Here is a 24,281-nt window from a genome sequence, read left to right as displayed (position 1 = left end):
AAAGGCAAGATAGAAAAAAATTCATCTCAACTTGTGGATACAAGAGGAAAAGTTTGTATGACATATATGACAAGATACGATACTGGGCATGGTCGCAACGTGGTACAGCCAAGCTACAAGATTTATTCGTTTGCATTAACTTAACATTGTTCAATCGCACTACTCCAGATAAAAGTAATCAAACACAGAGAGCATGCTTGTAAAATAATGTCCGATAATAATACAATTTTTTCAGGTTTTTCAGAAAGTTTCAAACCATTGTGAATTACTTCAGCAATACGAATCTTTTAAAGATCTCAGCTCCTTCAACGGAGGGACGATTTAACGTAGTAAATGGAGCTAAGCTCTCAAAATGAATTACACTAGTGACACAGAGAAACTTACCGGAAGATTGACTGCATTGTAATTTTGACTTCAATTTGACTTCAATTTTTGAATCTCCGTGATGAATAACCTCGTTATGGTCTCGTTTAGTCCGCAAAACCTTCGTTTCTTCGCCCGCTTTTCATTTTCTACTGGATTTGTCCCCGGCTCTTTTTCCTTGGAACTGCGCATGTCCTTCCAGAGTCGGCCTAGTCTTCCTTGTAAAATAGACTCTTTTTCCCATCGAAATATTTTAAATTTATGTCAATGTGAGGACGAGCTCGGCTTACAAAAGCTAAAGCTACTTACTGGTAACATGGAAGAAAAATCGTAAACATTAGCCGAAAAGTCCTATTTTGGTATTGACTACGTCTTTTTCCCCCTCGGTATAGAAATGCTTTAAGCGTAAGAAGATGAAAGGACGGCAAAACACTCCATAGTAGAAGAGATATTCCTAGAATCGCACCACACTTCAGAAAGATGCTGCAGAAACTCTCTGGCACAGTCGATAGAATAATGGCGATACTAAATAAATGCCTCCTTGAATCGGTACACTTGTTCGATATCCCCTGTAGAGTTGCAACTCCAGAGTACTGATTCCTGCTTCTAGGCATGGCTTTCCAAACATCAGATGAGTGCTGAAAAAAAAAATTGAGAGAAAAAGAATAAGAACGAGTAACACACTCTGTATGAAACAACTCATTTAGTAAGACCCTTGTTAAAATTTTCTTCCAAGATTCAATTCCTTTCCGCATAGCAAGGAAACGATAGGGCCTTACAATTGACGGCTGTCCGAAAGAAAACTAACAATAAGATAAATCCTTTCAGCATCTGCCGCATTCATATTAAAGCTGGAAGTTCTAAGCGAACCTGCGTTGCAGCTACTCTGCTCTAAATTGTAGAATAGTTTCCATAACTCTTCCCAGTAACTTCCTTTTCTTGTCAAATTCACAAAACCCTCAGTTCCTGGGGCAGCATCATCTTGTTAATCATAATCTGGAACAGCTTTACCTCCGTTTTTCGGGTGCAGCTAACTGTGCTAAAACAAACAAAACATGGAAATAGAATCTCCTCAACTTAAGTTACCCGCAGCTTTCACTGCGAAGCATACTTTGTAAGTCGTCGGAACTCGTTAGGAATCTTCACGAGCCCTATCACGGAAAGCCTCAAATTTCAAAATTCTTCGAGTATCAGTTAAAAAGTATCGTCCGATTGGAGTTACTTGATCTCAAAAATACGCATTTTAATGCTAATTTTTGAGGATCGTAATTAAAACCCGGTGTTATTATTTTTATTACTTGGCACAAATGTCATTCTAGAACATTAAATAATTCCTTTTCTGAGAGCTTCTTTATACAGGCGCCAATAGTGTTTAATTATAAAGAGGCTCTCAGAAAAGGAATTATTTAATGTTCTAGAATGACATTTGTGCCAAGTAATGACAAAAATATCACCGGGTTTTAATTACGATCTTCATTCTGATTGATTAACGATTCTAATTTTAGCTTTTACAAACACTAGTGTTTATGATCGTAGTATTAAAGTTATTTGTAGAATAGCGTTCGATTCATGATGCTTAGTGGTATCTTCCTTTTCATTTCAAGTTCACAAAGCCGTCAGTTCTTGAGACAGCATCATCCTGTTAATCGCCATCTAGCAAAGATTTCCCTCTCGACTTCGTCTCGGTCCATAAGAACGCCAGCCATCTTGACCAAACAAGCCTGGTTAATAACGCATAAATACAATACAATTTCCCTTTGCTTTCGGAAAACACAACCCTTGGCCTTGATATCACGTAGAAAATTCTGATAAGTTTAAAAAGTTGTACTTGTGATCACTTAGCAACAACTTTGTTTTTCGATTATGATGGATAAGTTATTAATAATTTATAGTTAATGACTCACCAGCTCGCTTTACTTTTCAGGATTAGGGGTTTCATAAACTAGTACCGAATTCATAATTTTTTCGAAGATACCTTAAATAATTTTCGTTCTTCTATCCGAATCCTAGTGGGTTAAACATCATTCGTGATTCCTTCATAGTACCTATAGTTTTCCTTGGTACAAATAGTTTTAATTTGAGTGCATTTCTTGATCATGAATTGACAATAACCTCATGAAATGACCATATTTTGTCATGTATTTGGCCAAAAATTAAAGTAATCAAGCAGAAAAGAGGTAACGGTTAGAGAAGAGTAGATCCCTTGACCACGTGGTCTCCTTATGGAAAGTAACGGCGCTGGACTGAAAAAGCTATCAAAGTGTTTTCCAACAAGAAGAGTAACAAAGTTAAGGTTGAAGTGTCACAAACATATGACATCCCTTTAGATGCAAATTTGTCTATTTGCTTATTCAAAGAGATTTTTGTGATCATAATTTTGTCTCCTAGGAATGGGACTGGACAGTAATGGAGCATGTTTTGAGTGGGCTACCGGAGGTCCTACAAAATAAGAGCCTTATTCTATCAACTAATTCCCCGTTAAATATCATGACGTCAGTACCGTGCCATATGATAAGAGTACTTTGTGGGCCTGTTCAGTCGCCGGTCTCCTCGCCTCAATCTCCCGAGAGGCACCTAGGCAAAAGAGAAAGGGCACCTTTTGGGGCTTTGGAGTGAGGAGATGGCCGACACCTTCTTTGCTTGGTCAACATGTGTTAGGACCATGAAGTTTTAACTTTAACGAGATTAAATGGCTCATTTGGATGAACATGAAAAGATATTGCTCATAAGTTTGTCTAATATTATCTGAGAGGTGTACTAACTTGGCCAAAGTAATTATAAAATACAGTTTAACATTTTACTCTCTCACTGGTTTTCTTCTTCTTTTTTTTCTTTTTGAGACCTTATTTATCTTTCAACGCTTCATATGACCAACAGGTTTCGGAGCCATCTTGTATCCTGGATCTTGGTCGTGTTCCTCCCGGTGTCGGGAGAGTAGGACTTCAGGCTTCGATTTTTCCAGTAAGTATCAATTATGAATATAACTTTTTCCAGCTCGATTGAAATATGGTAAAGCCTTTGTATGCGTGGTTACATCTGTGAGTCAGTTCAAAGGAAGTAATGGCGATGAGCTAAGGAGTACTCTTCATAAAAAACGCGACAACATGCGAGTGGCTAGGAGGTTACTTGCAATGGAACAACTTTCCACCGAAGGAGAGCTGGCTCTCGGAGCTAGCTTCACTTTTATTTTTAAAAGGTTTTATCGATTCTTGCTACATAGCACTCCAATCTGGACAGGGGACGGCAGGTGAGATTCCATTTTATTGATTCTTACCAAATTAAACTTGCTCAATTTTACCAGGGAAATATCCGGAGTATAAAGTGATCGATTTTTGTCCTGGGGAAGTCCTGGGGAATTCCTGGGGAAGACAGATGTCGTTGACGGTGACTGAAGTTTCAACAACACTCCTCTTCAGAATTACTTTCACACGGACTACACGATCTGCACAGTAGACACGGTCCTCACGTTCAGACTACAAGATCAACTATTGATCCTGGGCCTAGACACCAACTGTGAGATCGATTTCCACAATTTGCGCATTGAATGCGTCTCATACTTTTACGACAATAACAAAAATGTTATCTATTTTTAAGTTCGAGTTGGTGAGAACTTTGGAGCTGGGTTTAGTGACCAAGTGTGCTGTCTTCACTGACCCTGTGTACCATGGAAATGCAAGCAGTTATGAAAAGGCCAGATACACATTTGCTCGGTGTATATCACAGCCAAACAGGTTAGAAATGTGACTTCCCTTTTTTTGTCCATAAATTTGAAGAATAATTCAACCTTTGAGACTTAAGATAGTACAGTATGGTTCACGTCCACAGGATGGTCATCAACCAGTGAAATTCTTAAGTCTTTTTCTTGAAACCAGATGAACCACTTAGACTGATCACAACAAAGAAAAACTTGGGTATGAGAGTGATATTTGTAGTAATAAACACCGCTTAAGATTATGTCAGATTAAGGGCGTGCACTCAAAGGCTGCGCCTGAAAACTTCTCAGTCCCCAGTAGTCCAACAGTACGGAGGGCATCCCTGTCAGTAGGATTGCGTTTGTCGTCGGCACCGATTAGTGGTCTCACAGACGTCACAGAATACATTATAAAGTAGTGCTGAAATAACACACTATTATTGGAGTGGAGTTCAATGAGGTGTCCTTTGAGGGCAAGGTTTTTCCTTGAACGTCTAATTTAGTGCTTGAAGCCTTTTTGCGATAAAGGAGCTTTGAAGAAACGAAAGAACCCTTTGAAATATCGTTTAACCCTTTACTCCCTTACATTAGAATGCATATTCTCCATACTGTTCTCTATACATCTTCTAAGGTGCTGACAAGGAGAATTTGTTTATCAATCAAGAGTTTTTCAAGCTGGTGATCATTTTCTTTATTCTCGTGACCTTACTGCATGATTCAGGAGTGATAGTATCGGGAGAATTAAGATATTAGTCACCAGCAGAGGTTGAAGGGTTAACATAGATGGTTATGAAGAGAATAAGGAGGGAAAACGACAGCTGAAAACAGAAAGGACAGGAAAACACCTTCTTGGGCTGGAATGCAAAATACCCCCCCGTACTTCATTATTTATTTATTTACTACGGACCGCAAAAACACGGACGAAATTGTATGTCACATTAGCTCCCACTTTATTTTTATTAGAAACCTATGACGCTACGAAACTTTAAAAATAAACAGATCTCTCTCTCTCTCTCTCTCTCTCTCTCTCTCTCTCTCTCTCTCTCTCTATATATATATATATATATATATATATATATATATATATAGGGAGATCTCTAGAGATCTCGCTATCGACATTACTGATCCTAGCAGCATGTAAAACGCGTGTCATATGAACTTTTTTTTCTCTTGAACGAACTGATTTTTTTCAAGGACTGTATGGAAAATTAGGCAAATTAGGAAAGAAAGTAAGGGGATAGTCTAACCTACACACGAATTCGCATTGCAAATAGATAGGGATGCTTGGATAAGTATCAGTAGCAGCTGTTTACTGAATCGATAACGATCTACATTACTAATGAAACCACGATCTCATTGGTCATTACGCTTACAAATCGCTCGCTCACGATATCGGCTCACTGATCGGACGCTCCTACCTTCTGCTGCTCTCAATCTCGTGTCCAAGTGTAACCAGTCATGCGCAAATCAAACACACGTGGACACTAGCTGCTGCTGGTAATATGCTTCGTTTCTGGCGTGATCACAGGTAGCCATTACGCAAACTCGCCTGTTGTCATAACTGAACAGGTCAGGGATGTAACAGAGAGAAAGTTCGCGTTGGGCGTATTCACATCAGGATCATCCGCTGAAATGTATGCCGCTGGGCTCCTAAGATTGTTCTTTAGTGAAAAAATGAGGGAGGTCTGGGTCGGAGAGTTAAAAAACGAGGGAGATCTGTGTCGGGTTTTTTTACGCTTCCTTTTTGTCGCTATGCGCTATACCTTCACCACAATATACCTCATCCTGGAGGGAGCTCAATGTCTCATGGGCTAACGCATTGCAAACCTCTTTCCCTACTTCAAATTTCCCCAACGAGGACTTTTGGTGAATAAAAATCATGCCCATCAGCAATTCATTCTAAAATTAAGAGAGCACTATTCTGAATGAAGTTCCAACACAAATTTGTATATCAGTAACTTGTACAGTTTAGTGTTGTCCAAATGTGTATCAATTCAAGAAAAAATTGCATGCTTGTTTCTTTAATAGATAAATTTGCTTTACATCATAACTCTACATCACATAACAATACCTCCCATATTATATTACATCATCCACCGATAACATCACATCAGCCTAATCAACATAGCATTTTTTCTAGCATCTTTAAATAGCTATTTTAACGCAGTCATGGTTGCATGATTGCATGGGACCAAAATAAACATATGCAAATTTACTAATCAGTACAAGTGTAGAAAAACTATTGTTACGAGCAAATCACTTAGAGTTAATACTAACAGTAAAATTACACCAAAGTGACACCATGGGTGTACGTTTCACTTGAGTATGGATACTTCCTTACAGAACACGTTCACTGAAAATGAAGCTTCACGAAAAAAAGTAATCGGTAAAAGTAAAATTTTATATCTAGACACTACTCATCACCTACTTATTAATTAAGACTCAGTACTAACATATGAGGAAAGTTTAATCAGTAAAATCAGTAACAGCATAAAAAATGAGGTATTGGTGGACAAATTTAAATGCTAGATGCTACGGTGTATATAAATAATCATCTAGAGGACAAAAGTTGCCCGCAAGTAATCTCAAAAGTGACTCAGACAATAATGAAGGGTTGAACTTGAACCCTTTTCACTTCCAAGAAAAAAAGTTAAAATCATCTGAGAAATTTTGCCCATGGAAGGGTTCTCTTCCTCATTTGAAAAGCGTATGACACTCACATATATACCGACTGGATTTTTTTAAAGGCTCTTACCAATCTTTCAGAAACATTTTCAAAAGTCCCTCCTCCCTTTCCTTTGGGACTTTTCTACTGATACGTTATGGAACCTCTTTCTTAAATCTTAAAGCCCAGTTTTTACATGAAAAGAACAAAAACATACTGAATTGTACCCATAACAACTTTTTAACAGAATTACATTCACTTGCAACTTCATAAAGTGGATCTGAATTGGAAAAAGAAAGAGCAAGTAGATCATTTAAGGAAAACATGTTTATACCAGCATATGTTATATCCAGTTGTATGGACGTATTTGTGCTTTTTTTCTGTGCTGGTTTGTTTCTTTACGGCTTTAGTGCATTGCAAGATTAAGTTATCCATACCTTGATCTCATTGGCTGCACCACTATACCATCCTGTTTATGAGTGAATTAAAAATATATGTTAATTAATATCTGAACTTTTTGAAGCTTTTAATATGAATGAATACTTCACTGGTTTCTGGATCACCGATCACTTGCCTATAGACTTTGTGGAATTGCCTTTGTTTCAGTCAACCATGCCTGCAAAACAAAGGGGAGACAACTTTCGGAACTTTCCTCTAACAGTCATGCGCTACTCTATTCTTTTCACTTTCCAGTCAGTGGTATCATTACATAGACGTGCATGTTGTTTGTTTGAGACTTCGTGTTGGCGATTAAGCCTCCATAAAAATCGTTAACGCCTCCCTTCCAGCATGAATGGTGGATTCTTACTTACAGACTCAGCATGCCTTTGATGTGTTAAATTAGTTCATTTCAATCTACCATATATGTGTCTTGGTTTCATACCATTTGAAGCACACGCTGTCGAATTTTCTTAGTATCCACCATGACTTGCCAAGTTATATTATTCTTCCTGAATGGGAGTAAAAAGCGAGAAGATTAATCAAAGTGAATTTTGTAGCAAGAAGGCTGATATATGGAAAGTAATCTTTGTAGTAACAAACGTTATAGATCGTTTTCAGTCACGTGACCACTATACAATTGGCCGCCATATTGGTGCACATGTAAACAGTGAACTCGTATCGCGTGAGTTCTAAAAAAAGGTTTTGTGTGCGATTTTTGGCTGTGGAACCCGAACTGTTCGTGATAAAGGAGTTTATATGGCAAGAATTCCTTCAGTTGTAACGAATCAAGGCGACGAAATAAGAATTCTTAGCGAGGAAAGGCGAAAAAATGGATTTCTGCCATCAGCCGAAAAGACCTCACGGACAGCATTTTGGAGCACGGACGAGTCTGTGGTAGACATTTTATCTCAGGGAAAGCTGCAAAACTGTGGGATAGGTACAATCCAGATTGGATTCCAACCCAGAATTCAGGCCATAATAAATGTGATGCCGCAGAAAAGCTTCAAGCAGATCTAGAAGCTGCCGGGAAACGAGACGAGAGGGTCAGAGATCGTGAGATGAAGCGTGTTGCGGCAGAAAATGAAAAGCGGCTCAGGGAAGAAATCGAGGCCAAGCGACAAAAAATTGGCGAACCAGGGGAAAAGGTCAGTGACATTTCTTTCAATTTGGACTCAGCGATGGAAGTGGAAACTGAAACAGGGACAGCTACTCAAACTGAGGAGTTCGATTATTTATTTCACATCTCGACTGCCAAACCACCATTCGATGAGGCTTACTTCGCAAATGACAACGAGAAGGTGAGATTTTACACTGGATTGCCTGCTTATGATGTCCTGCAAACAGTTTTACAGTATGTTTCGAAATTCGTTGTAAGAAAGTCGCCAACTTTGTCACAGTTTCAAGAATTTGTTCTCACTTTAATGAAACTTAAACTGAACATGCCAATGCAGGATCTTGCTTACCGCTTTGGTATTTCCATTGCAACAGTTTCAAGGACATTCTCTGCATGGATGGTCGTCCTTGATGCTAGATTAGCCTTTCTCATAAGGTGGCCAGAGCGTGAGGACTTATGGCAGACCATGCCTCAATGCTTTCAAGTTGCCTTTGGCAACAAAACTACAGTAATTATTGACTGCTTTGAGGTCTTCATCAATAGACCATCCAATCTCATGGCCAGAGCATAATGTGATGTGATGTGCGTGACTGTTGGCTTGGTGTTTGTTGTCATGTGCGTGACTGTTGGCTTGGTGTTTGTTGTATCCAAGACCATGCGCGCAGTTTATTGTTCCATCTTTCTCGGTAATGATCCAGATTGGAATCAAGGCCTCGTTCATCCGCTGAGAGTGCCGCGCTTTCGCCAACACGACAAACTTGCTTGCGACCATATGCCCTTGCACGTTGTAAACAAACCCCGAAACCATTTGATTGTAAGCTTCCAGACTGCGAAAGGCTTTAAATTGCTTTTGCGTGTAAAAGCTGGTCTCAAGAACCAAATAACAGAGTAAATCTGCCGATTCAACCGGCGAAAGACAGTCAGGTTCGAAGTGCTTCCCCTCTATCAAGGCAGGATCGATTCCAATCGTCGAGATTTTCTTAACGTAGCGCTCTCTGACTTTCCCATCCAGCTTTTTAGCGTAATCAATCAGACAGTGGAATTTAAACAACATTGTCAGGATCAAACGAAGAATTTTTTTTTTCCTCGGAAGCCATAATTTTCGACTGTGAACTGAGAAGAATTATAACTTTGGACTCTGTTTGCATATTTTTCTTACTGAAACACGTGACCCGGATGTGCACCAACATGGCGGAAATTATTTCTGTGACGTCACGTGAAAACGATCTATATATGGTTATAAAGGCGTATCTGTGCCCTCTTTCAGTGCATATACAAATTTTTCTTACAGGTCTGTTGATTTGTCGTACAACTTGAAAACGTTACAGAAATAACTTACCCAGACCTTGGGCTCAATGCCTGAACCACTGCACCACCCTGTTAAAGGAAGAATTTGAAAATGATTCTATTAACACGCTTACTTTTTGTAGTCGTGGAAGTTCTATAGAGTAATTTTAAAATGTCCTATGTGCTCAGTCATATTAATTTATTTTCTGATGAATTTCAATCAGCTTATTTGGGAACCTGATTGTCTGAAAAATTGGCATGAACTTTAGGGACCACTCACTTAACGAAATAAAGCTAGAGAATATTTTTGTAATAGTAATCTGGTATGATGCAAGTTTGTTTGCATCATCTTTGCAGCTGCAAATATTGAATCCATGAATTTCCTTGTTCTGACGGCATGTCGTAGTTTTAAATGAAAAGTATTTTGAAAATAGTGTTGTCAATCTTTGCAGTTTTATGAAGCCTAAAAACCCCAGGTTAGGTGGCAGAGTTGACTAACACGATCAAGCTTATCAGTGTAAATGCTTTACTGACTGATGGGGCATAACAGTGTGGAAGCACACTGCAGGGTTTTAAATTTGATGAGGGCAGTACTTGCCTGTACTTGAGAGAGACTTTGTGGTATTGCATTTGTCTCCTTCAACCATGCCTGCAAATAAGAGAGGTAAAGATAAGAATATTCTCCCTAAAAACCATGCGCCACGCCATTGCTGACATGTTCCCATCAGTGGATCATAAATGCTCATATGCTTTTCTTGTCATTATTATCGCATGTATCTCATTAGTGTCCACACGATGAATCTTTGTTTGAGGCTTTGTGTTGGCGATTAAGCCTCCATAAAAATCGTTAACGCCTCCCTTTCAGCATGACTGTTGGACACTCCCATACAGATTGAGCGTGTCTGTGATGTGTTAAATTAGGTTATTTTAATCTACTATATTTTTCTTTTGGTTTCATACCATTTGAAGCACATGCTGTCGAATTTTCTTAGAATCCACCATGACTTGCCAAGTTGTGTTATTGTTCTTGAACGGGAAAAAAATAGCAAGAAGATTAATCTAAGTAAATTTTGTACTAAGAAAAGTTAATTCCAATATAAAAGCAAAGATAGAAATGGAAAATCATTTCAACATGTGTGTACAAGAAGGAATAGTTAATATGAGAAGCATGACGAAATATGATACAAAACATCATCACGAACGTTTTACAGCCAAGCTACAAGTCTATTCGTTAGCAATCTTTAAAATTGTCCAATCACACTACCTCAGACAAAAGTAGTCAAACCAAAGGTACCAAATAATAGCTATAATCACTCAGAGAAACCTCACCGTTGATGTAATGGTGCCCTTCTTTCATAGCTGTGGTTGTAGCTTTCGTAGAGTGACTGTAACACAAATTTGTGACGCTAAATTAGCTTTCGTTTCTCAGCAACCCCTAATTTTCAACCTCTAACAAATATATCTAAAAAGAGTCTCTGTGACAGCACAGTTCCTTGTCCTTTCGCTGGAAAAAGAGGTATTAAAACTCTTTCCTTACCTGTCCCAGAGACGCCATTTTGTCGAAACCCTTATTTGGTATAGTCCCTCTCAGCCAATGATATGCTTTATACTTATTTATATCAAATAAAGGCAAAACACTCAATAGTGTAAGACATAAGAATCCCACCAAAAATTTCTGAGAGATCCTAGAAACTCTTTGGCACAGCCGATAGAATAATGGTGACACAAGATAAATGGTTATTTATAACGATACACTTGTTCAATATCCCTTGTAGAGTAAGAATAAGAACGAGTAATACACTGTGGATGAAACAACTCATTTAGTTAGACACCTGATCATATTTTTCTCCATATCCATATTTGTCTGCATGTTCACATTTGTCTCCATTTCCATATTTGTGTCCATGTTCACTTTTGTCTCCTTTCGCATAGCAGTCGCAGGGGAAGGATACTGTCCAGCCAATTGATGGCAGTCCCAAAGAAAACTGACAATAAAATAAATAATTTCAGCCTCAGTCGCTTGCAGATTAAAGAACTTTCTAAACGCATCAACTTTTCAACAGCCTTGCTCTTAATTGTACAATAGTTTTCATAATGCTTGGTGGTATCTTCCTTTTCATGTCAAGTTCACAAAGCCCGCAGGCAACCTCATCCTGTTAATCGTAATCTAGAGTACATTTAACTCTCGACTTCGTCTCGATCCATAAAAACGTTAGCTATCTTGAACGAACAAGCCTGGTCGAAAACGGATGACTATAATTAAAGTTCGCGTCACTTCAAAGATCAAGTGACATTGGTGCATATATCATATATATCGTAAGGCTCAAAGTGATATGAGTGCCAAGTAAATAGCTGTCTTTTGATGTTACTATGGATTTTTTTCAGTGACTAAAAGCACGCTTCTAATTTTACCTCCTACAGCCACAAAAAATTGTATTCAAGCATGTGTTATAAAACAATCGTGGAATAAGGTTTTCCTTTGCTTCGGAAAACACGACCCTTGGACTTGATATCATGCGAAAAATTATAATAATAATCTGATAACCTAGTTGCGTTGTGATCATTTAGCAATGCAGTGGCTGTGTTTTCGATTATGATGGATAAGTCATTAATGATTCATAATTAATGACTCATCCGCTCGCTTGGCTCTTCAGGATTAGAGGCTTCATAAAATATTTTTCATTCTTTTATCTGAATCCTAGAGGGTTAAACATCATTCGTGATTCCTTCATGGTACCCATAGTTTTCCTTAGTAAAAATAGTTTTAATTTGAGTGCATTTGTTGATCAATTAATGAATTAACAACAATGTCATAGAGCGGCCATGTTAAGTAATGGCTAAGTAAACAAGCATAGAAAAGGAAATGGTTGAGAAGAGTAGATCCCTTGATCGCGTGGTCTCTTAGTTAAAAGTAAGAGTGCTGAACTGAGAAAAATATCAAACTTTTTCCTAACAAGGAAAGCAACAACGTTAAGGCTGAAATGTCACAACATATGACATCCCTTTATATGCAAAATTGTTGAAAGTTGACGGCTGATTCAACGATGTACGTCAGAATTTTCCATCACGAGAGCCAGTGTTTTTCAGCAACTTTTAATACTGACTTTGGATCCAGATAACGTTCTCAAACGAACCACTTTCGTCTTTTGCGAAGTTGTGCATCATAATTTGTTTTGCTGTACCCTCGTCCCTCGTACAGTCTAACAACTGAAAATGGATCACCTTTTTCGTGTCCCCTGTTCGGCTAAAATTTCTCACAGCAAACAAAGTTCAACTGTTGATCAGAAGATTGAGTATGACACAACCCTCACTTAAATAGACGACAAAGAGATGGTAAATCCTGAGCTCGTCCATCGTGTAAGGGGGAATATGTCTTAGAGATATTCTTCAGGAGCGAGGAATGAAAAAAAAATGGAGTGCTTCACGAGTATTGGAACCTCAAAGCTTCCGATCGCGTAGTCTGATTATCTAGCCCAAGATCCACAGAGAAATCGTTAGTAACATATGTGACTGACTTGCTGCATACTGTTAGCATCAGTAATGTCCAAAGCATCGCGTGTGAATACATCTAAAATTTTTTTGAGTGCATTCGGAAAGGAGAAATATTACTCATCGAGACTTTCGCTTGTATACGTATGTCAAGAGATTCTGCCTCACATATTTTACTTAGTAAGTATCATGCAGCTGTCTCTCAAAGATCGCATTCCTCTTTATGACACTAACAAGATCGGTGTTATTTACGCGGGGCCTGGGCAGCATGACAACGAGGCGGCAGTTTTAAGTAATGTGTGCGGGTCCTCCCGTTATACGCAGTTTCTCGCGGGTCTCGGGACGCTTCTTCGTTTGAGGGATTGCCCACCCGCCGAGATTTACACTGAGGGACTGGATAGGAATGGAGCAGAAGGTGAATTTGCGTACAGCTGGCAGGATGACATTTGTCAAGATAAAAAAAATTGCTATTTCTTAATGAATGCCTCGCTGGACTCGAGATTGAAAGCACCAGTTCAGCGCGTTTAGGCGTTCAGCTCGTAACCGTGGCACAGTAGTCACGGCAGAGCGAAAATGTCTTTGTGTCCAAAGAAAAACAGAAGGAGATATGGGTCGTTGATACCCGACTTATTCCACGGACCGGAATTTTGCCGGAGAAACTTAAAATGTTTGGGACGGGGGTTATTTGCCATAAACCAGTATTCTGCCCGGGAGGTTACCATTACTCCTGATTGCTTTATGTTACAGTAACCGGGATAATTCTTGTCCTTGATTCAAAATTTCTCTCCTCAATCATATTCCATGTTACCGTTGATGCCAACCAGAGATTCGGACCCAGGCGGCAACTCTAAAAAGATGCATATCGGTAATGATTTTGTTACCGTAGTCTGTAACGACTCGCAGCAGGCGGCAAAGTTTAGCAGAATTAAGGTGAGATATCGCTTTTTACATGATTATAAGCATCTGAAAAGATCCAGGTTTGGGAAGCTGGCTCTGGGACACCTTCTATTATGCATTTTCTTTTCTTTCCTTTTTTTTTCTTTTTGATTCTGTAGAATTTTCCGGGATATATACAGTTTATTACGTTCTCAATTTTTCTTTTCGTCGCCAGGGTCAGTTTAATTTTGCTAAAGTGTTGATCAAACCGCTCGACAATGCATCTAACATGGTGACTGTGAGATTCAAAGATGAGCGGAAGGAGCTACTCTCAGACACAGGGACTCGAATCATCTCGGACGACAACTTGCCGCGATAAGTTCGGCAGCTTGTTGTACATATCAATTTGAGTGTAATTTAAACCACGTCATGGGGTATTGTGCTTCATAAAACAAGATATTTTTCATCTCATCCATATAGAATGTTACATGAGAGCTAACACTACTTGATGAAGTGAAATGTCACCTAACAAATCGAAAAGTTTCCTGAAATACGCTTGAATTCAACCAAAGAAGCCGCTTTCTAGAAAACAACCTAGCTAGTGGTTGCACTCGTCCAAATGAAGTGAATCAAAAAGCGTGATTTCTGGGGAAAATGTTGTCGTCAGTGGTGTTGTTGTTTTTCGTTTTGTTTCGCTCCGAATTTTTGAAACAGATTGTCAAGTGTTGAGTAAAAAGCATAAGCTGTTGCCTTTGTATAACTATATTGCATTCGGCGCTGGTATAGTTCTGCGTAAAACGAGAGCCTTAGCTCCGTCGGGCATCAACTTCCAGCTTTAGGACAGTTGAAACCAAGGTAAAACGAACTTAATATTTAGTGATTAATAGTGTTTAATGCATAAGAAGAGGAAAACGCTCTTTCGACTTAGCTGTGGTGCATGATTTTTAGCATTCATCTTAAAATATGCAGTCTTGAAAGGAAAAGCAAATCGAAATGGGGCTCAGCTGATTAGATGAAAGAATCCTTTCGTAACGTGTCCTGTTTCTTCGTATTTGGTTATCTTCAGGTGTTCCTCCACGAGGTGATCGCCTCGGCCTCTTTGGATGCATCCGCGGAAAGTTCTGTCGCAATGAAGCAAGCCATGGTAGTGTCAGGGATGTCACACGTAATAGTTAAACTGTTTGCTCCGTGGGTTTCGTGGAAAGTTCTTCCCTACAGTGGCAAAATCGCCCTGCTGTTTGTCCTTTATGCAGTCGCATTTTTGATAATCATTGTTGCTAATTCACCCGCATCACGGCTTGCTGGCGTTGTTTCTTTTCAACGCAATGGCTGAAAATACGTTTCTTTCCCTCGGAACTTTTTATGGAGACGTTGCCGTTATCAATTTTGCGGAAGGGGGCGGCTTAGGTACCGTACTAGGTGCCCTTTATTACTCAGGTATGTGTGTAGGATTTTACTCAATGCGAATAGCTTTGGAAAATGAAATAGAGTTAGAGATAACGGGGATTAAGACTCTTTTCCATTTTCTCGTGAACGAATTGATATTTTTCAAGGACTGAAAGGAAAATTAGGCAAATTAAGGAAGAGAGTACGGGAATAGTCTAACCTAGACACGAATTCGCATTGCAAATAGATGGGGATGCTTGGATGAGTATCAGTAAAAGCTTCTCACTGAACCGGTAACGATCTACATCACATGACTACGAATTTGAAAGAGAGTGTACGTGGCTAAAGTCAAACAATAGTTTGAGCCGATCAGTGCGAGTAAAATTATTACTCCTCTGCGAGGACATTGGAACAGAGTCCTACATTTTAGGGGTTGAAGACACTTCCCAATGATAAAAACTTCCCTGGGGGTCGGGGCTATGTTCCCTTGAAAAATTGATCTTATTTCTGATTGGAATTCGAAGGCAGGGTACTTTCCTGAAAGCCAAACCCATCCCCCACTCCTTTCTCTGTGCACTGTGCTGTGTTGTAGCTACTGCAGAAATGATTATGAACCCCACCACAATTTTGTTCACTTCATGTAGAATGCCTTTTGTTTTACAGGTATATCAGCATGAACATGTGTTCCGCCTAGAAATGCAGTGTCATTCCTAATCCCCACCACTTTCTTCTTCGTCTTATATGCAGTCGTGGACAAGTCTCACGTCGATCAGCGATCGAAAAACAACTCTACTTGTTTCCTAGATGTTGATTACGATGCTTTTGGCGATCAACAAAGAGCAAGCAAACTCAGCATGATAACAGTAAAAGTGCATGCCACGCTTCATACATATATATATATATATATAGAGAGAGAGAGAGAGAGGAAGACTGTGTTTCGATTTTTCCGTAGTACAGTGCTCGATACGTAGAAGTAGAGCGCGCTATATATTGAGATAAGAAAAAGACAATGAGACTATACTTTAATCCTTACAAGCCTGTTTTGTGATTACTCACATGATTTTATAAATCCCCTGTTGAGTGAGTAATCACGAAACACGCTTTGTTTTTTCTTAGCTACTCACTCATCAGAGGATTTAATTGTATGATAAATAATGTTTTCAAATTTCCTAATCGTTACAATTGCAGAAAAACTGTTGCTACAAGCAAATCATCTAGAGTTAATACGGTAAAATTCCATACCCCAATATACCAAGGGTTCAGATAAAACCTCCCTGCCTCTACCCCCCTGAAATTTCCATTTATCAACCATGGGAGTCACTTGAATATGGATATTTCTTTAAAGAACACATTTACTCAAAACTGGTGAAAGTTAAATTTTATATCTAGACACCAATCAATACCTGCTTACAACTAAACATTCAGTTCTAGCATATGAGGAAACTTTAATGAAGAAAATCAGTAACAGCATAACGAAATGAGGTATTGGTGGATAAATTTAAATGTGCTTGATGCTACAATGTATATAAATAACAACGATCTAAAGGACAAAAGTTGCTCGCTAGTAATCTCAAAAGTAACACACACAATAATGAAGGGTTCAACTTGAACCCTCTTCACTTTTAGGAAAAAAAGTAAAAATCATCTCTGAAATTTTGCCCATGGAGGGGTTCTCTTCCTCATTTGAAGAGCACATGACACTCAAATGTAATACGAGCCTTTGTCTACAGATCTACCAAGTGACGTGTAAATATAAACGGAATTTTTTTTAAAGGCTCCATTCCTACCTTGCCAATCTTTCAGAAACATTTTCAAAAGTCTCTCCTCACTTTCCTGTGTGACTTTTCTACTGATACGTTATGGAACCTCCTTCTTAAATCTTAAAGCCCACTTTTTACAATACAAAAAGAACAACAGCACACTGAATTGTACCCATAACAGTTTTTTTATAGAATTACATTTACTTGCAAGTTCATGAAACGGATCTGAATAGGAAAAAGAGAAAGTAGATTAATAAATGAAAACATGTCTATAACAGCAAATGTTATATCCAGTTGTATGACGTATTTGTGCTATTCTTCAGTACTGTTTTGTTTCTTTAAGGCTTTAGTGCATTGCAAGAATAACTTATCCATACCTTGGTCTCATTGGTTGCACCAATATATATACTAAACTTTTTGACGCTTTTAATACGAATAAATACTTCACTGGTTTTGAAGTTGGTGAGCCCCATCACTTACCTATAGAATTTGTGGAATTGCATTTGTGTCAGTCAACCATTCCTGCGAAACAAAGGCGAGTTAACTTTCGGAACTTTCTGCTAAGAGTCATGCGTTGCTCTATTCTTGTCACTTTCCAGTCAGTGGTATCATAACATACACATGCATGTGCTTTTCCTATTATTATTATCTCGTGTGTGTCGTTGGACTGTCTTTAAGATACATCTTTGTTCGAGGCCTCGTGTTGGCGATTAAGCCTCCACGAAAATCGTTGTCGCCTCCCTTCCAGCATGAATGTTGGTCTCTTCTTTACAGATTTATCGTGTCTGTGATGGGTCAGATTAGTCAATGTAGTAAACAACATGTGTGCTTTGTTTCCTTACCATTTGATGTGTATGCTGTCGAATTTTCTTAGTTTCCATCATGACTTGCAAAATTATGTTATTGCTCCTGAAATGAAGAAAAAGATAGCAAGAAGGTTAATTTTTGGAAAGTAATTTTTGAACTAACAAATGTTACTTGTAGTTTTTAAGTTGTATTTGTGCCTTCTTTCAGTCCATATACAGATTCGTCTTTCTGGTGTTTTATTTTGTCATACAGCTTGAATAAGTTGTAGAAATAACTAATAATAATAATAATAATAAATAAGATCTTTTGACAGGGAGCCCACGTCACAAAGTGTGGTTTTCAGTGAGGCCCTGCATAAATCTAACGTAAGGATAACAGAAAATATAAATATGGTTATCAAAAAAAGGATTAAAGGGTATAATCAATAGAAGAGACTACATGTTTTTAACAAGACGTCTAAAAACTGAAAAATCGGAAATGTTCCTAATGCCGTCTGGGAGAGCGTTCCAGTCATCTACTGCATGACAAACAAACCGATGCTGACCCCATGTACGCTTTGATTGTGGTTTACAAATGTTAAATGTTAACTTACCCAGACCTTGGGCTCAATGCATACTCGACTGCACCATCCTGTTAAAAGAAGAATTTGAAAAATAATTCTATTAACACGCCTCCTTTTTGTAGTCGTGGAACTTCTACAGAGTAATTTTAAAATGTCTTATATGCTCAGTTATATTTTTTTTCTGAAGAATTTCAATTGTATTTGGGAATCTGATTGTCTGAAAAATTGGCATGAACTTTTGGGACCACTCACATAACGAAATAAAGCTAGAGAATATCTTTGTAATATTAATCTGGCGTGATGCAAACTTTTTAGCATTATCTTCACAACGGCAAAAATTGAATCAATGAATCTCCTTATTCTGACGGCATGTCGTAGTTTCAAATGAAGTGTATTTTGAAAACAGTGTTGGCAATCTTTGCAGTTTTATAAAGCGTAAAACCCTAGGTTAACCAGTTTTAATGCTTTACCGAATGATGAGGCATAATGATCTGGAAGCACACTTCATTGGTTTTAAATTTGATGAGGACATAACTTGCCTGTACTTGGGAGAGACTTTGTGCTATTGCATTTGTCGCAGTCAACCATGCCTGCAAAATAAAAGAGAAGTGAGGATAGTAATATTCCCCATAAAAACCATGCGCCACTCCGTTGTTGACATGTTCCTATCAGTGGTATCATACATGCTTATATGCTTTCCTTGTCTCTATTATCACATGTATCTCATCAGTGTCATCACGATAAATCTTTGTTTGAGGCTTCGTGTTGGCGATTAAGCCTCCATAAAAATCGTTAACGCCTCCCTCTCAGCATGACTGTTAGACGCTCCCATACAAATTTAGCGAGCCTATGATGTGTTAAATTAGTTTATTGTAATCTACCATATGTGTCTTTTGGTTTCATACCATTTGAAGCACATACTGTCGAATCTTCCTTGCATCCACCATGACTTGCCAAGTTGTGTTATTATTCCTGAACGGGAAAAAATAGCAAGAAGATTACTCAAAGTAAATTTTGTGCCAAGAAAAGTTAATTACAGTATTAAAGGCAAAGATAGAAACGGAAAATCATTTCAACATGTGTGCATAAGAAGGAATAGTTAATATGGGATACATGACAAAATATGATACAAAGCATCATCACGAACGTTTTAAAGCAAAGCTACAAGACTATTCGTTAGCAATCTTTACAATTGTCCAATCACACTACCTCAGACAAAAGTACTCAAACATAGAGAGTGTGCTTTTAAAAACATTCGCACCAACGATACATCGGGTAAAACGAGAAAGCTATACCATTGCTACCAGAGAAGTAAACTTAATATTTTTTGGACGAGGAGAGGATATCGTTAATTTGTCTGCATCTGCTACGTAACTGTAAAGTAATGCCCATAAAAAAGACAATTTGCTCAGGCTTCTCAAAAATTCGAAGATCATTGTAGCATCATACCATCAAAGTTGCCCTACAACCACCGCAAAGTTTTGATTAGTGAACATCTCTGCTTCTTAGAAGGAGATGCAGTTCAAAGTAATACATGAAGCTAAGGTATAAAATGATAGCTATAATCACTCAGAAACCTCACCTTTGACGTACTGGTGCCCTTCTTTCATAGCTGTGGTTATAGCTTTCGTAGAGTGGCTGTAACATAAATTTGTGACGCTAAATGTTAGCTTTCGTTTCTCTGCAACCTCTAATTTTCGTTACAAATAAATCTAAAAAGAGTCTCTGCGACAGCACAGTTCCTTGTCCTTTCGCTGTAAAGGCGAATGAACCAAAAAAACTATGAAAGAGGAGCCAGAGTTCCTTTCCTTTCGACTTATATTACCTGTTGATCATGACGAGAGGCCATTTCCCCAAATCTCTATTTGATATAGTCCCTCTCGGCCTTATTTGATATAGTCCCTCTCGGCCAAATCCTTATTTGTTATAGTCCCCCTTTCTCCTTTATGCTTATTTACATAAAATGAAGGCAAAACACTTCATAGTGGAAGACATAAGAATCGCACCAAACTTCCGAGAGATGCTCAAGAAACTCTCTCGCACAGCCGATATAATAATGGCGAAACTAGATAAATGCTTACTTGAAACGATGCACTTGTTCGATATCCTTTGTACAGAAGGAATGAGAACGAGTAACACAGTCTGCATAAAACAACTCATTCAATCAGACACCTGTTCATATTTGTCTCCCTATCCATACTTGTCTCCATGTCCATATTTGTGTCCGTGTTCATATTTGTGTCCTTTCGCATAGCAATCGCAGGGGAAGGATACTGTCCAACCAATTGATGGCAGTCCCAAAAAAACTGACAATGAAATAAATAATTTCAGTCTCAGCCTTAACCCTAACACTAACCTCTGAAGGACTTTCCAAACGCACCTGCGTTTCAGCAACTCTGCCCTTAATTGTACGATAGTTTTCATGATGCTTGTTGGTAGCTTCCTTTTCATGTCAAGTTTATAAAGCCCTCAGTTCTTGAGGCAGCATCACTCTGTTAATCGTTATCTAGAACAGATTTCCCTCTCAACTTCGTCTCGGTACATAAAAACGCCAGCCATCTTAACCGAACAAGCTTGGTCAATAATGCATACATGTACATGCAAGAAGAGATCGCGTTATGTCAAAGATCAAATACTATTACATTGGGCCTATATAATAAGGCTCAGAAACGGAATTAATTAACATATGTGTGCCAAATAACAGCTTTCTATTGGTGTTACTATGGCCTTATCCTTAGAGACTAAAAGCACGACTCGAATTTTAGCCCCTTACAGCTTACCTACAAACATTAAGTTTTTATGATCGTATTTTCCAATGACGCCTACAAACAATTGTTTTCGATCATGATGAATAAGTCATTTATAATTTATAGTTAAAGTCTAGAACCAAATTAGGAGAGGATGTCAGTATCCATCGAACAAATTTGAAATATTTTAGCAAGTCGCCCAAAATTCGTTTTCTGTCACTCCCATTTTCATATTTTGTAGCCTGATATGTCCTTATAATTGTGTTGCAGTCTTTTTGTGAAAATATATTTCAGTTTTCGAGAAATAATTTTCTTCGTTCGATCACTCAAATATGCAAATTTTCATCGTGAAATGATTACCCGAGTTGTGTGACCTCATGTACCTCCGGTATTTCTGTCAACATAATCCTTTGTTTTATCATCTAAACTTAATCCCCTGTCAATAATGAAGCTGGCAAAGGAATATTTATATTTTGGTGAATATTTTTGTCCGACATACTTTTCCTATGTCCAAAAGTAGCATTAAAAACAAAAACAGCTTTAACAGTGACCGATATGACAGAATCTAATGAGCTTCTAGCTTTTACAAAAGGATGGTTATAAAGTTACTGCAAAAATTTTCGTTGTGTATTTGTGTTGTTCTATCTTGAGACGTACTCAAAGTGCGGCAAAATGGCAAAATTTACTTGCTAGCGACTATGAAATATACATGATGTGCCTACTTGTCGCCACCGTTTACTGGCATAAATTACTTCAATTTGTTAAAAAATCTAACATAACACTCTTACCATGTTTATTTATGATTTTATTAGCTGTTTCGATTATTATATTACACCTGGGTGTTACTTTTAGCTAGGAGCCCAGGTTTTGCGTTGTGTTTTCCACATTTATATCATAAGCTAGTCACGCAATAATTGATACCGACACAAATGAATATTTGCCCTGTAGAAAGATTTTTGTTCAGGTTAATTAAAAATGCTAGAATATGTACTTTTGTGGTCACTAATCGTTGTTTCAGTGGCAGCGACGTAGTTAAAAGCGGGTTGTTGCTTCAACGTTGTTGAAAATTGTGGTGTTCAGACAGGAGAGCAAAGCGTGATGCTCTAGGAAAAAATCTTTTAGGGGTACAACACTTATATCTGACGTGTATAAATCCTCTTTAGGAGCGAGGGAAGCATAGAAAAAGACAGAAAAGGACATAGATACTTAGTTTGACAGGCTTAATTATCTTGCATCAAAATCTAATGGTGCGATCCTTAGATGCTATCAGGTCCTATAACTTTTCATTTTTCTCGCGGGTCTCGGGACGCTTGTTCAACACCGATCAGCGGTCTCACAGACTTCACAGAGTACATTATAAAGTAATGCTGAATTAACACTTAGTGTTATTGGAGTAGAATTCAATGAGGTGTCCTTTGAGGGTAAGGTTTTTACCTCGAACGTCTAATTTAGTGCTTAAAACCTTTTTGCGATAAAGAAGCTTTGAAGAAACGAAAGAATCCTTTGAAATATCGTTTAACCTTTACTCCCGTACATCAGAATGCATCTTCTCCATACTGTTCTCTATACATCTTCAAAGGTGCTGACAAGGAGAATTTGTTTATCAATCAAGAGTTTTTCAAGCTGGTGATCATTTTCTTTATTCTCATGACCTTACTGCATGATTCCGGGGTTATAGCGTAGGGAGAATAAAGATGTTAATCACTAGCAGAGGTTGAAGGGTTAACATAGATGGTTATGAAGAGAATCAAGTCCTTCGTTTTAGAAGGAGGGAAAACGACAGCTGAAAACAGAAAGGACAGGAAAACACCTTCTTGGGCTGGAATGCAAAATACCCCCCGTACTTCATTATTTATTTATTTACTACGGACCGCGAAAGCACGGACGAAATCGTATGTCACATTAGCTCCCACTTTATTTTTATTCGAAACCTATGACGCTACGGAACTATACAAATAAACAGATCTCTCTCTCTCTCTTTATCTCTCCATCTCTATCTCTATAGATTTCGCCATGGACATTACTGATCCTAGCAGTATGCAGAACGCGTGTCATATGAACTTCGTAATTGACCTGCGCTCACCGTAGAGTCTCGGTGGTAGAGCATCGGAGCGCGGAATCCGTAGGTCTGAGGTTAGATTCCTCACAGGGACTTAGAACTTTTTTCTCTTTGTTCCAAGCTCGTGACAAAACAAAAAACATCTTTCTCTTGATCTCTAATGCCCCGAAAATTCATTGCGCATTTTGATATCGTTCCTTTTCTTGAATATTCTAGGGCGGCGTCTTATGTAAATAGATATATCAATCATTTTGATGATGATCTACTGTTTTAATAGGGCATAACAAAAGGAAATTACCAGAGATATGTAAATGAAGAAAAGACTCACAGATTGCAAACTTATTGTGTTTTATAATAGAAGAAATATACATATCTGTAGTCACTCTTACCTAACGTGCGGTTTCTTTTAGAAATCACTCGAGTATTTAACTTGTTCCAAGCTTGTGGTCGTGCCGATTGAAAGACATAGATATTCAGAAATGACGGCGATGTCTTTTCATCCTACTTATAGCCGGACGGATACGATGCCTAGATAAGGCCGTAGAATACGAGCAGACATTTTGCAGCTTACAAATCAAGCTTGGTAGAACACAAAGTCCAACATACGTCAATTATCCCTTATACAGAGACAGTTTCGGCGATAGTAGCAAACTTATAACACTGATTACTTCAAATGAGACCAATCTTAAAATATGCAGTCTTGAAAGGAAAAGCAATCGAGATGGGGCCTGAAATGATAAAGGAATCCTTTCGTGACGTGTCCTGTTCGTATTTGGCTATCTTCGGGTGTTCCTCCGCGAGGTGATTGCCTCGGCCTCTTTGGATGCATTCGCGGAAAGTTCTGTCGCAATGAAGCAAGCCATGGTAGTATCAAGAATGTCACATGAAATGGTTAAACTGTTTGCTCCATGGGTTGCGTGGAAAGTTCTTCCATACAGTGGCAAAATCGCCCTGCTGTTTGTCCTTCATACAGTCGCACTTCTGATAATCATTGTTGCGAATTCACCCGCATCACGACTTGTTGGCGTGGTTTC

The 24,281-nt window shown here is 38.4% G+C and overlaps 1 protein-coding gene and 1 long non-coding RNA gene across 5 annotated transcripts in view; both read right to left on the bottom strand.

The window, feature by feature from the left end:
- LOC149039264 (uncharacterized) overlaps positions 1-24,281 on the bottom strand; it is a 40,559-nt gene that overhangs the window by 5,056 nt on the left and 11,222 nt on the right. The window contains exon 1 of one of the 3 annotated variants that reach the window (XR_016180196.1): positions 385-1,564. The exons of the other annotated variants lie outside the window; for them this stretch is intronic. This is a non-coding gene — a long non-coding RNA (uncharacterized LOC149039264). Of the gene's footprint in view, positions 1-384; positions 1,565-24,281 lie in introns of those variants that run through there. 3 annotated transcript variants of the gene reach the window in all.
- On the bottom strand, positions 16,456-21,178 carry LOC113683310 (uncharacterized). Of its 2 annotated transcripts, XM_089183938.1 has the most exons (8): positions 20,822-21,176; positions 20,024-20,747; positions 19,347-19,413; positions 18,981-19,031; positions 18,472-18,509; positions 17,915-17,981; positions 17,553-17,594; positions 16,456-17,297 (listed from the first exon to the last, which is right to left on the bottom strand). In XM_089183938.1, exons 2-7 carry the CDS (start codon positions 20,086-20,088, stop codon positions 17,553-17,555), a joined length of 330 nt encoding a protein of 109 aa, XP_089040064.1. In that variant the 5' UTR covers positions 20,089-20,747; positions 20,822-21,176; the 3' UTR covers positions 16,456-17,297. The 2 variants fall into 2 exon arrangements, with proteins under 2 accessions (XP_089040064.1, XP_089040065.1); XM_089183939.1 differs by lacking the exon at positions 20,024-20,747 and having other exon boundaries at positions 20,822-21,178.

This window comes from Pocillopora damicornis, chromosome 10, assembly GCF_964200805.1.
Source record: "Pocillopora damicornis chromosome 10, jaPocDami1.2, whole genome shotgun sequence".
NCBI lineage: Eukaryota > Metazoa > Cnidaria > Anthozoa > Scleractinia > Pocilloporidae > Pocillopora > Pocillopora damicornis.
The sequence above is the reverse complement of the archived record's forward strand: the minus strand, read 5'-3'. Positions and strand labels throughout refer to the sequence as shown.